General features: G+C 39.6%; 1 protein-coding gene across 1 annotated transcript in view; it reads right to left on the reverse strand.

Moving 5' to 3' along the window:
• antxr1c (ANTXR cell adhesion molecule 1c) overlaps positions 1-13,827 on the reverse strand; it is a 40,784-nt gene that overhangs the window by 19,861 nt on the left and 7,096 nt on the right. Inside the window, exons 2-11 of the mRNA XM_051914500.1 lie at positions 7,483-7,554; positions 7,272-7,343; positions 7,113-7,194; positions 6,987-7,017; positions 6,819-6,892; positions 6,670-6,738; positions 5,515-5,595; positions 4,644-4,704; positions 2,875-2,973; positions 2,688-2,757 (exon numbers count right to left, since the gene is read on the reverse strand). Coding sequence (XP_051770460.1) covers positions 2,688-2,757; positions 2,875-2,973; positions 4,644-4,704; positions 5,515-5,595; positions 6,670-6,738; positions 6,819-6,892; positions 6,987-7,017; positions 7,113-7,194; positions 7,272-7,343; positions 7,483-7,554 — 711 coding nt within the window. The remainder of the gene's footprint in view (positions 1-2,687; positions 2,758-2,874; positions 2,974-4,643; positions 4,705-5,514; positions 5,596-6,669; positions 6,739-6,818; positions 6,893-6,986; positions 7,018-7,112; positions 7,195-7,271; positions 7,344-7,482; positions 7,555-13,827) is intronic.

Consider the following 13,827-nt stretch of genomic DNA (forward strand, 5'->3'; position numbering starts at 1 on the left):
GGGTTCAAGCACTTTAAGACATTTAAGCACGTGTAAAACCTGTAAACGATCATAGATGGAAAAGACCATTTACAGCCAACACAGGCAATTTACCAAAGGAAATATATGGTTTATAAAGCTTTTTAACAGTTATCGAGGTTGAGCCAAAAACCTAGGCATAGTTCGTCAAAGTTGTTTTTTGAAATAATCTCCAATATTTAATGAACAATTCGATGGACAGCGGTGGCAAAGTTGCTCAGAATGAGGAGTTCTACCATGTGGTGTGAATGTCATGGGCGTGTGCGAAAAATCATGTGATATACAATCCTTTACACACATGAAAAAAGCGAAGGCGCCCCCTGGTGGCCGATTTCTTTCGAATTTCTCACAGGCCTCTAGGGCCGTGAGTCAAACAGGCCCAGGAGTTTCATTCCGATCGCCTCCATTAACCTTGTCTGATAGCTGCTAAATCTCAATTTGGCTGCCGCCGGCCTCATTTTTTGAGAAACGCTAATGTCCTCACCTTGGACAAAGACAATGCATGCCAATTTTCAAGTCAATCAGACTTCGGGTTGCGTAGTTATAGCCATTTTTAATTTTTTTTTCCATGTTATAGTGCCACCAAGTGGCCAGTCGCCGCATCCTTTCTCACGCAACCACAGAATGAGCTCTTACATATGTGTGCCAAGTTTGGTGAAAATATCTCATTCCATTCACAAGTTATAGCCATTTTAGTAAAAGAGGCTCCGCCCACTTTGAACGTTTTGGTGCCCTGAGGGACCGTAAATCAATTTCAATTTTTTTTTTGATAATTTTTGACAATCAGACTGCACTGGTTTGGTTCCGATTGGGCCAAAAACCTATGACTAGTTCGCAAAAGTAGGTTTTTCAAAGAAAATCCAAAATACGATTGAATCCGAGGCATGCATTTTGTCCGTCTTGAGCCAAGGATTCCAACAAATAAGACACTTGAGCCTAACGGTTTAGAAGTTATGAGCAATTTCGTACTTTTCACTGCTGTAGCGCCCCCTGTCGGGCCGATCGGGGCGAGCCTTGGTGACGTTGTAGACGGTGTGAGTACTACCAGCCCTCAAAGTTTCAAGTCTCTACGACTTACGGTTTGGTCTGCCTGATCACTTTTAGGGGAGAATGCTGATCCTTGGAAATTTTAACAATTACAATAGGGTTTCAGCGCTACACACTTGAACCCGTAATTACAACTTCAGTGTGTTCATGTTTTACTCGTGTCTGAACAGACACCTATTACATCATCACCATGGACCAATGGTAGTTCGAAGCTGTTTACCAGCTGGAGTGAACTTTTCTGGAAAGTTTGTTTTGGTAAACTGTTTCGAACTCCAAACAAACTTCATTTTGGCCTGATTTTGTTCAAAATGACGTCATACCAGTTCATTCTAACTTGAAGTATATCGGGGCCTTGAGAGGTCAAGTAAAGTTTAGGTGTTTTTTTCACACTGTTGAATTACTTGGTGTGAACTTGATTTCAGAAAATTACTTTCCGAACGAACCGAACTCTGATGTCAAATGGACTCAGTCTGCACCAAAAACTCTAGTGTGAGAGCATCACTGTTAAAACATGTTGTTTTAAACGGAAATATTGGCATCAGTTAAATCAGCGCAAAATGAAAGAAATGAGGGAGAGTCTGGCATGTATGTGAGGAAGGTGGGCTGATGGTTTGATGTAGGATGGGATAGAAGACAAGATGAGGGAGAGTAGAGAAAAGAAATGACTGGTGATTGGGGTTTGGGACAGTTCACTACATTTAAAGTATTTAATATGTGAAGAGCTAAAGGAATCATGGCAGGAAGTACAGGTTCCAATGAGAACAAAAAAAAGTTTCTAAATTAATAAACTACTAATTAAACTATGGATGCACAATATATTGATAGCATATCTAAGGTGATGGAAGAAAAATATGAGATGGTAGGAAAAATATGTCAATGCTTTTGCATTCTCTCGCAAATATTTGACGTTCCTACTTTTGAATTCTTTGCAAGTGAAAGCAAAGTTTCTCGGGGGAATGCAAAACTTTTGTGAGAGACTCCAAAAGCATTGACATATTTTTCCTACCATCTCATATTGTCTGTAACTACTTCACCATTAGTCTGATTGACTTGAAAATTGGCATGCAGTGTCTTTGTCCAAGCTGCCATGATTGTCTATGAGGACATTGGCATATCTCAAAAAACATGTCCACCATCGACCAATGAAATTCGAGCAGCTATAGAAGAGAAATATGTAACATCAAGAAGCTAAAAACTCAAGAACACTGCATAGTTATTGATAACAAGGGTTCTGAATATAATATGCTGTATTAATGGATGGAAAGCAGAAGAGGGGGAAGAAACATGGAAGCTTTAGGGTCAGTAAGGAAATAATTGAGATGAGGAACAAAGAAAAGCAGAGAGTGGGTGTGATGAACGCAATGATTCCTGAGGAACTATCTGATTTAATGTCTCCTCAGAGCCTCTGACATCATCTTAAGCTCAGGCTTTGATTCAGTGGATCCGAAAGGAAAATGAAGGCTATGAACTCAAGAAATCAGGCAGTGCTGGAAAACTCTGGATCAACAGGATGACCTCACAACTAAAACAGCGAGTTGCGCAGGAAGTGGAATGTGACCTCTGACAGGGATCATAAACACGGCCTAATGCATGGCAGACCTGTCCGTCAGCCTCTCACTTACTTTCCAACTTCATCTATAACAGGCGCAGGGCACAGCAAGAACGTGTCTTCAACACTCGCAGGCTTCTCATCTGTTATAGGAAGAATAAAAAACTTAGTAAAGCAGTTATAAATGCAGCTATATATTCACTTTTTATTATGAGAAAGTACTCAGACTCTGTGGGAATATTTGTAGGAAAAACACTCACTGAGCGTGACTGTGTCGTTTATTTTGAAGCTGCAGAGGACCTGGTCTATGTTTCTGGCGTGTCGAAATCCATTACCTCTCACCACCACTTGAAATGACTCTGAAACACAGATTCCCACAGTTGCTGCTCAAAAAAATGGTGATAAATCCTCACTAAAGACATTTCATTACACCATTTCCCCCAAAAATATAAACTTCTCTGCATTTTTAGCAGGGGTCATTGTCTTCCTGTTGAAATCATCAGAGCTCAAGTAATGTTGGGTAATTTAAAACCACAAGGATATAATTGTCCTTTTGGGGAAATGCATCTGTCGTGTTCGACATTGGAATTTCCCTATGATTATTTATTGATAATGTGCTTATTTTAATTTTTTAACTATTCTAAATGGAAATCTAGTCCAAAAAAAGTGACATGCTGTATGTAAGAATGGAAATTAAATGATTCATCCAGTCTTACAGACTTAAGGCCCGTTTATACCAAGAAATAGAACTATTAAGATAATGATAACTATATTATCGTTGACTACCAAAATTTTTTGTTGGATTTTTTTGAAAAACCTACTTTTGCAAACTAGTCCTAGGATTTTGGCCTGGTCAAAACCATTCCATTGCAGAAAGATTCTCCGGAGTCCAATAATTATCAAAAAAAAGTTGAAATTTTGATTCACGGTTTTATTCAGGGCCGCCAAAACGTTTGAAGTGGGCGGAGCTACTTTTACTAAAATGGCTATAACTCGTGAACGGAATGAGATATTTTAACCAAACTTGGCACACCTATGTAAGAGCTCATTCTGTGGTCGTGTGAAAAAGGACACGGCGACTGGCCACTTGATGGCGCTATAACAGGAAAAAAACATGAAAATGTCTGTAACTACTTCACCGTTAGTCTGATTGACTTGAATATTGGCATACAGTGTCTTTGTCCAAGATGCCATGATTGTCTATGAGGACAATGGCGTATCTCAAAAAACATGTCCGCCATCGTCCAATGAATTAAGCAGCTATCAGACAAGGTTAATGGAGGCCGGTCGGAACAAAACTCGCTGGGCCTGTTTGACTCACGGCCCTAGAGGCCTGTGAGAAATGCCAAAGAAATCGGCCACCAGGGGCGCCTTTGCATTTTTCATGTGCGTTAAGGATTGCGTATCGAGTGATTTCATACCACATGGTAGAACTCCTCATTCTGAGCAACTTTGCCTCTAGGGCCGCTGCTGTCCATCGAATCGTTTCTTAAATATTGGAGATTATTTCAAAAACCGAAATTAGTCCAAGGTGTTTGGATCGACCTAACTGTTAAAAAGCTTTAAAAACCATATATTTCCTATAGTAAATTGCTGTAATTGGCTGTAAATGGTCTTTTCCATCTATGATCGAGATGGTTACAGGCTTGCTAATTAAAACACGCATGTGCTTAAAGACCTTAAAGCGCTTGAACTCCGATAACTGCTGCTCGCAGCTATATTTAGAACTATATCTTCATAGTTATCTTTACAGTTATCGTTCTTGGTGTGAACGGGCCTTTACTGAGTTAAATTCTCTTTGACTTACAATATACCATAAAGATTTATGGCACATACATAATCCACTGCGAGACATGTACCAGTATGTTAACAAGAATCCATATTTCCTACAGCTAAAATCAATGATGAAGTCTTATTTCCTGAATAATTAAATGCGGAAGGAACATAGCTATTAACAAATGAAATCAAGGGCATTATTATTATTACTTTATATAAATATATTATATATATATATATATATTTTCCATACCTCCTGCACATACGCTGGATGGCTCCGCTGCCAAGATCTCAATACAAGATTTTTTGATGATCTAAAAAAGAAAATATTCATTCATATCTATTTTTTATTTAAATAAAATTTATAAAACAATTTAATAATTTGTACAAAATGAATTTATTTACTTATAAATGTATTTATCATTTATTATTAAAGCTGAAGTGTGTAATTTCTGCATTAGTGCCAATGGTTTCTATGATAAGCATGGGCTTATGATGGTCTTGGGAAACACAGACTTGATTGATGTTTTGAAAATAGCACAGTGTTACAATGTAAAACTTTTCAGGTGAATCAGTTTACAAATGGTTACAAATGTGAAAAATAAGGTGGATATTAAGCGTGGATATAGAAAAAAAATATTTTACCACTGAAAAAAATCCCACACTTCAACTTTAAAGGGTTAGTTCACCCCTAAATTAAAATACCATCATCATTTACTCAACCTCATGTCTTTCCAAATCCATAAGACTTTCATTCATCTTCAGAATGCAAATTAAGATTCCTGTCCCACCATTGAAAGTCTGTTCAACCAAAACTCTGCCACTTCAAAACGTTCACAAAGAAATCCATATGATTCCAAGTCGTCTCAAGAGGTACGTCATCTTCTATGATTAACATATTTAATTTAGACTTTTATTCACATATAAACATTGATCAGCAAAGCAGTGGAGGGACAGAAATCTCTCAGATTTCATTAAAATATCTTCATTTGTGTTTCAAAAGTCTTGAGGGTGAGTAAGTGATGACAGAATTGTCATTTTTGGGTGAACAAACCCTTTAAGTAAAGAAACATGCATCTTAGAAGAATGCATGTTTAATTCATCTTCCACAAGTTTTGGTTTACCGAGTCAATCATTCCTCTCAGTGCCTGGAATCCTCCCAAAACCGGAAACACGTGCTTACTGGTGTCCGCTATGGTAGCCAGCTAGAAAAGGACAAACAGATGTTTATTTACAGCTGATCAAAGTCTCGATTGGTTGATTTCAATTGGTTTCCACCATATAAAGTGCATGGTTTACATTGAATTACATTCTCTGGTAAGTGCATACTTGAGGGTTTAAGAAGAGTTTCCATCATTGTTTGCAAGATGGAAGTACTTAATGATGCTTTGATACTAGTTTACTCACCTTGAGCATAGATCTGAACTTAAATGGTTGTAATTCACGAATGCTTTGGTAAGATTGAGCTCTTTCTATAGAAGACACTTAAGGACACTTAAAAGATTAGTTCACTTCTGAATGAAAATTTCCTGATAATTTACTCACCCCCATGTCTTCCAAGATGTTCATGTCTTTCTTTCTTCAGTGGAAAAGAAATTAAGGTTTTTGAGGGAAACATTCCTGGATTTTTCTCCATATAGTGGACTTCACTGGGGTTCAACGGGTTGAAGGTCCAAATGTCAGTTTCAGTGCAGCTTCAAAGAGCTCTACACGATCCCAGACGAGGAATAAGAGTCTTATCTAGAGAAATGATTGGCCATTTTCATGCGTGGAGCATCACAGAGCAGTGCAAGACGAGCATTTGTGGTTAAAAAGTATATACATTTTTTTTTTTTTTTAGAAAATGGCCGATGGTTTCTCTAGATAAGACTCTTATTCCTCGTCTGGGATCATGTAGAGCTCTTTGAAGCTGCACTGAAACTGACATTTGGACCTTCAACCCGTTGAACCCCAGTGAAGTCCACTATATGGAGAAAAATCCTGGAATGTTTTCCTCAAAAACCTTAATTTCATTTCGACTGAAGAAAGAAAGACATGAACATCTTGGATGACATGGGGGTGAGTAAATTATCAGGAAATTTTCATTCAGAAGTGAACTAATCCTTTAAGCTATCGAATGATTTAGTAATTTATGATGATTACTAAAATATGTGATAGAGAGGAGGCAATAAGAGAGTGCACAAATTGTCCCGATACGGGGATGGTGACTGTTAACTGCCATGTGTACAAGTTCAAGACAAATGGTGCTTTAAAACCATTAACAAAAGTTTCATCATTACCTGAGTTTCATTGAAGTCCTTCACTCCAACACAATACACGATTGCACCCAATCCCCGAGCTCGTGCTGCCTGGTTAAATATCAAGCAATTGTAATTAAAAACCATGAGCCTTTAGTTTTATAAACGTCTGAAGACTGAATGCTTGTTACCTCCTGTTGAGCTGCTATCAGCTGATGTTCTTGAAGCTCACCGTCCGTCAATGCAATTATGACACTTGCAGTTCCTACAAAGAGGATTAAAGATGTCATTGTTGGTAAGGAAAAACGCTGCAATACTCTGCTCAGTGGTGACATTAGGCGCCTTTAATGGAAGCCTACCAAAGTTTTCCTGGTGTATTTGCTCGTTTGCCTGTGAATGAAGATTAGATAATATTGTTAAAAAGAAGCAAAGCACATTAAAATAGCTTATTTGAACGACAAACAGCTTTAATTTGAACATTTTACCTTTTGTAGACCAAGATGCATAAATGTATCTCCACCTGGGATCTCTCGTCTTAGAACATTAAGGCCTTTTCTTATGGTCTCCCTTTGAAAAAATGAGAAGAATGAAGTAAGTAACTGTTTCTAAAAATGTGAAGCACTAGAGAACGTGTCTTTCTGCACCTGTTTTCTGTGAGTCTCATGATTGTGGTTCCTCTGGTTGAGAAGACGATGAAGGACATTCGTAGCATAGGGCTGTAAGACGATTAAAAACGGTTACATATTCGTGAAATCATCTATAACCCACATTAGAAATCTTACACATGCCATTCAGTTGGGTCTTATAGTTTGACTCAATGCATTTGTTTGTTTTTCTTAGGAGACAGTTTAGTACCTGGTGAATTTCTCAGCCAAATGTTCAACAAAAGCGTAGATTTCGTGCCAGTGGTGTTTGACACTTCCTGACCTGAGGAAAAAGAGGTGAAAAATATCAATAAATGGGATGTTCCTGCTTTTACCCTCTAAATGCATTGGATCAATACAATTGAGAGTCCTTCAAATTAAATATTGGTGCTTTTAACTTATTACGGAAAGCAGTTTCTTAGCAAAGCCATCAAATTTTGACCCCTTCGGTTTTCCCTTGAGGTGCAGCTGTAAACGCTCTATGACAGCTGGTCATTTCCTGTCTCAGTCCCAGTGCTAATTCATTAATGCTGGATGACAAATGGGAAATGAGCTAACTGAGTCTACTGATCTGTGCTTGAGTCAGTTGACTTAATTAATGAAACATGCAGCAGAAGTTGGCTCTGTGTTGTGTAAATCTCTTTCCCTGGCTGATGTAACACGTTTAGTCTGAGAGCCAGTTATAACAGTAACTGGGTCACTTTATGAAACTGGTGCATGTGCCAGTTTGACAAAATGATTTTAACCCAGCTAACATAAACGTTCTAAGAACGTTTTGCTAGCATTCTTATTAAGTTATGAAAACGTTATTTCTGATTGTTCTCTTCTCTTCTCATTCATCTGATTGTTCTACATCACTTCAGAAAAAGAAAACATTCCATGAATGATGTATAAATAATGTGCTAACTTTTTGATGACGTTATTAAAGACAGATAACTTCGAACAAACATTCTATTAATGTGACTGGAAGAATGTTTGTTCATAACTTAGAGAAAACTTTGCCAGAATGTTCTAGTCCAAAAAGTACATTTCTGTAGATTTAAAGGGTTAGTTCACCCAAAAATGAAAATTCTGTCATTTACTCGCCCTCATGTTGTTCCAAAACCTGTAAGACTTTCGTTCATCTTCGGAACACAAATGAAGATATTTTTAATGAAATCTGAGCAATTTCTGTCCCTCCATTGACAGTGTACACAACTACCACTATGATGCTTCAAAAAGCTCGAGAACAAACCTCATTGGTTCTCGCGGAAGCTCAAACGTGATGCGTAACACCAGAATGAACCTCATTGGTTCTTGTGAAGCTCAAACGTGATGCGTAACACCAGAATGAACCTCATTGGTTCTCGCTGAAGCTCAAACGTGATGCGTAACACGAGAATGAACCTCATTGGTTCTTGTTGAAGCTCAAACGTGATGCGTAACACGAGAATGAACCTCATTGGTTCTTGCTGAAGCTCAAACGTGCTGCGTAACACGAGAATGAATCTCATTGGTTCTCGCGGAAGCTCAAACGTGATGCGTAACACGAGAATGAATCTCATTGGTTCTCGCGGAAGCTCAAACGTGATTCGTATCACGAGAATGAACCTCATTGGTTCTTGTTGAAGCTCAAACGTGCTGCGTAACACGAGAATGAACCTCATTGGTTCTCGCGGAAGCTCAAACGTGCTGCGTAACACGAGAATGAACCTCATTGGTTCTCGCGGAAGCTCAAACGTGCTGCGTAACACGAGAATGAACCTCATTGGTTCTCGCGGAAGCTCAAACGTGCTGCGTAACACGAGAATGAACCTCATTGGTTCTCGCGGAAGCTCAAACGTGCTGCGTAACACGAGAATGAACCTCATTGGTTCTCGCGGAAGCTCAAACGTGCTGCGTAACACGAGAATGAACCTCATTGGTTCTCGCGGAAGCTCAAACGTGATGCGTAACACGAGAATGAATCTCATTGGTTCTCGCGGAAGCTCAAACGTGATGCGTAACACGAGAATGAATCTCATTGGTTCTCGCGGAAGCTCAAACGTGATGCGTAACACGAGAATGAACCTCATTGGTTCTCGCGGAAGCTCAAACGTGCTGCGTAACACGAGAATGAACCTCATTGGTTCTCGCGGAAGCTCAAACGTGCTGCGTAACACGAGAATGAACCTCATTGGTTCTCGCGGAAGCTCAAACGTGATGCGTAACACGAGAATGAATCTCATTGGTTCTCGCGGAAGCTCAAACGTGATGCGTAACACGAGAATGAACCTCATTGGTTCTTGTTGAAGCACAAACGTGATGCGTAACACGAGAATGAACCTCATTGGTTCTCGCGGAAGCTCAAACGTGATGCGTAACACGAGAATGAACCTCATTGGTTCTCGCGGAAGCTCAAACGTGATGCGTAACACGAGAATGAACCTCATTGGTTCTTGTTGAAGCACAAACGTGATGCGTAACACGAGAATGAACCTCATTGGTTCTTGTTGAAGCTCAAACGTGATGCGTAACACGAGAATGAACCTCATTGGTTCTTGTTGAAGCACAAACGTGATGCGTAACACGAGAATGAACCTCATTGGTTCTTGTTGAAGCACAAACGTGATGCGTAACACGAGAATGAACCTCATTGGTTCTTGTTGAAGCTCAAACGTGATGCGTAACACGAGAATGAACCTCATTGGTTCTTGTTGAAGCTCAAACGTGATGCGTAACACGAGAATGAACCTCATTGGTTCTCGCGGAAGCTCAAACGTGATGCGTAACACGAGAATGAACCTCATTGGTTCATGTTGAAGCTCAAACGTGATGCGTAACACAAGAATGAATCTCATTGGTTCTCGCGGAAGCTCAAACGTGATGCGTAACACGAGAATGAACCTCATTGGTTCTCGCGGAAGCTCAAACGTGATGCGTAACACGAGAATGAACCTCATTGGTTCTCGCGGAAGCTCAAACGTGATGCGTAACACGAGAATGAATCTCATTGGTTCTCGCGGAAGCTCAAACGTGATGCGTAACACGAGAATGAACCTCATTGGTTCTCGCGGAAGCTCAAACGTGATGCGTAACACGAGAATGAACCTCATTGGTTCTTGTTGAAGCACAAACGTGCTGCGTAACACGAGAATGAACCTCATTGGTTCTTGTTGAAGCACAAACGTGATGCGTAACACGAGAATGAACCTCATTGGTTCTTGTTGAAGCTCAAACGTGATGCGTAACACGAGAATGAACCTCATTGGTTCTTGTTGAAGCTCAAACGTGATGCGTAACACGAGAATGAACCTCATTGGTTCTCGCGGAAGCTCAAACGTGATGCGTAACACGAGAATGAACCTCATTGGTTCATGTTGAAGCTCAAACGTGATGCGTAACACAAGAATGAATCTCATTGGTTCTCGCTGAAGCTCAAATGTGCTGCGTAACACGAGAATGAACCTCATTGGTTCATGTTGAAGCTCAAACCTGCTGCGTAACACGAGAATGAATCTCATTGGTTCTTGTTGAAGCTCAAATGTGCTGCGTAACACGAGAATGAATCTCATTGGTTCTCACCGGAAGCTAAAATGTGATGCGTAACACGAGAATGAACCTTATTGGTTCTTGTGGAAGCTCAAACGTGCTGCGTAACAAGAATGAACCTCATTGGTTCTCGCCGGAAGCTAAAACGTGCTGCGAATGAACCTCATTGGTTCTTGCTGAAGCTCAAATGTGCTGCATAACACGAGAATGAACCTCATTGGTTCTCGCCGGAAGCTCAAACGTGATGCGTAACACGAGAATGATACTCATTGGTTCACGTCAAGCAAATGTGCTTGAGCTTCTGTTTACCACAACTGATGTGTGAGTTGATGAATGTTTATATATGATTAAAAGCCTAAATTAAATCTGTTCATCATATAAAGCGATCAAGTCTCTTCATAAAATTTGAAATAAACCACCTAATCCATATGGATTAGTTTTACGATCTCTTTATGAAGCGTTAAAGTGGTAGCTGCGTAGACTGTCAGTGGAGGGACAGAAATTGCTGAGATATTATTAAATATCTTCATTTGTGTTCTGAAGATAAACAAAAGTCTTACAGGTTTGGAACGACATGAGGGTGAGTATATGGGTGAGTATATGATGACAGAATTTTGGGACCCATTTTTTAGTATGACTCAACTCAACTGGATTGATTTTATTGTTGTTGGTAAAACAAAATGCTGTTTGTGTTCCTCTAGAGAACTGCTAATCTAATGACTTTGTTTTGTCCTGAAGGAGATTGATGAATGCTCCCAAAATCCTCCTTCTGGACCGGCGTGGGAGGAAGATGTTTTTATAACACAGTCAACAAATGATGGGCCAGCGCAAAGCCAGCATGCTCTGAAACGGCAAAACAGACCATAAGTAACAGAGAGGTGAATGTTGGCAAGAATATGCAGGTCATGCTAAGGCCTTGCCACAGTTTTCAACTTCACATTTTCGAACATCACAATGGACTCTGTTTGTGTTGGAAGCATGACTTTCTTGAGGTAACAGCAATCATGGGATTGGTGCCTAGCTTGCAGTTTTCTCACCTGTGCAAACAGCGTTAGGAAAGGAAGCGGTCTATTCTCAAGTGAGATCCTTGATGAAATATGTTGCGGTGCCCCTCTTTGATCTAATTTTAATGGGTTATACTAAACCATATAAGGCCTACATCAAGATTTTAACTGAATAAATCAACTCTGAAGATGATCCTAATCTCCAGAGAAAGGAATTACGAGCTATCCGCAAACAGCGACGTCATCTTTTAAATGACCCTCAAAACTCATGTTTTCTACAGTTACACAACCGTTCGTATACATGGATAATGGCACATATGTTAAGACATGTGAAAGTCATTGCGGTTTGATGCAACAAGAGCCAAGACAGGAAGACTCACTGGAGCAATATTTGGAAGAGGGATAATTAGAAAAGTGTGTTGCTCTTACAGGTCTCATCTGCTCCGAGATCAGTCTTCCAATCTCTTCCCTCGAGATCGAATCCCTAAAACTGACTTGCCAGAACCAGAAACCAAAACATAGCTCATCTCCATGCTGTCGAGTGTAGTTACCTGTCAGCACGTCAGATTAAAGGAGTTTTGTAAAATGCTAATAATTGTGTTTAAAGTACCAGAAAACGTGACTGTCGGTTTAGGTTTATGTGAAGTCAGCGTTGCCTCCCTTTCCTCCTGCGTTGTAATGCCTGAGACATGGTAAAAATATTATGGTGACATTTCCCTGACATTGCTGTTTTAACTGCTCCTCTGGGACCTCAAACATCTTTTAGGCCTAGAGCAGTTTAACAGAACAAGTCTGGATGATCTCCGTCGTGTTTATAAACAGCCTTAAAGGGGCCGTAAGCATTTTTTGGAATAGTACACATAAAATATTAAAAAAATAAGTGTTGTGAGGTATCTGTCTCTCCGACACTCCACAAATGTACTTATACATCAGGCATCCTTAAATAGAGGACCCCGGCTTGGTTCCAACTGGACCGCGAGATATAATGATAACGGTAGCACCATTTTACCACAACATTTTCACACAAGTACTCAGGGTCGTTTATGGTAATGATCTTTCGGTGCTTTATCCTCTAATATTTTTATCTAGAGTCAAACGTGCTTCATTCAAGCTCTTATGTATCGTGATTCTCATGGCACTGCATGCTTTAGAAACAGCCGTACTCTGCTTCCTTCAAGCTTGAACCTTCTATAAAATAATCATTCATAAAATTCGAAAAGGTTGAGAGTGTTTGCAGTGGGCTGTTTACATTAATCTCGCGTCATAAAAGCATTCTGAGGTGCGAGTACATTCTCAGACTCGACCGAATGCACAAGCGCTCTTCTTCATGAGCATTTGAGCATGCGGTTAAAAAATAACCTACAGCACCATCTGCTGTTAAAAACTAAGCTCAGAATCAATTTGCGAGCAGAACCTTCTGCTCTACATATCTAAATGTAAAAAATAATAATAGCTTGCATATCTAATTGGGCTCAACTGATGAGATATTTAAATTATTTATAGAAACATTCTCAGTTCTCAATTCTCAATTCTCAGTTCTTAATTCTTAATTCTCAATTCTCAGTTCTCAATTCTCAGTTCTCAGTTCTCAATTCTCTTTGGCTTTGAGGGCCCAATATCCTCATCTTTGATGACTATTTTGACTCTTTAGGTTTTTCTTTTTCTTTCACAAAGCACTACTGGAGCCCATCTCTTCCAAATATATTGTCCGGACCTATGCTGGGAAGGAAATATAGAGATCGGACCTCTTGGAAGACTAATTGAATACCCCTGCTATACATGCAATTCACTGCAGTTTCCAGCTGAAATGAACACTAGTGGCAGTAAATCACCAACAACTTTCATTCCTTTTCATGTAAATTAGGATTACAGGGGCAGATTATTTATTTATAAAGACTTATTTTTGCACTATGCTATTTTATGATCTCAGTACACTTTTTACCATAGTGCATGATTTGTAAACTAATACATTTTGACATTTGCATCACATACGTTTGGCTTTTCTGATGTAGTAAACTTGCTCAGTCGCTCACCTGATACAG

Source organism: Ctenopharyngodon idella, chromosome 12 (genome assembly GCF_019924925.1).
Source record: "Ctenopharyngodon idella isolate HZGC_01 chromosome 12, HZGC01, whole genome shotgun sequence".
NCBI classification, from domain to species: domain Eukaryota; kingdom Metazoa; phylum Chordata; class Actinopteri; order Cypriniformes; family Xenocyprididae; genus Ctenopharyngodon; species Ctenopharyngodon idella.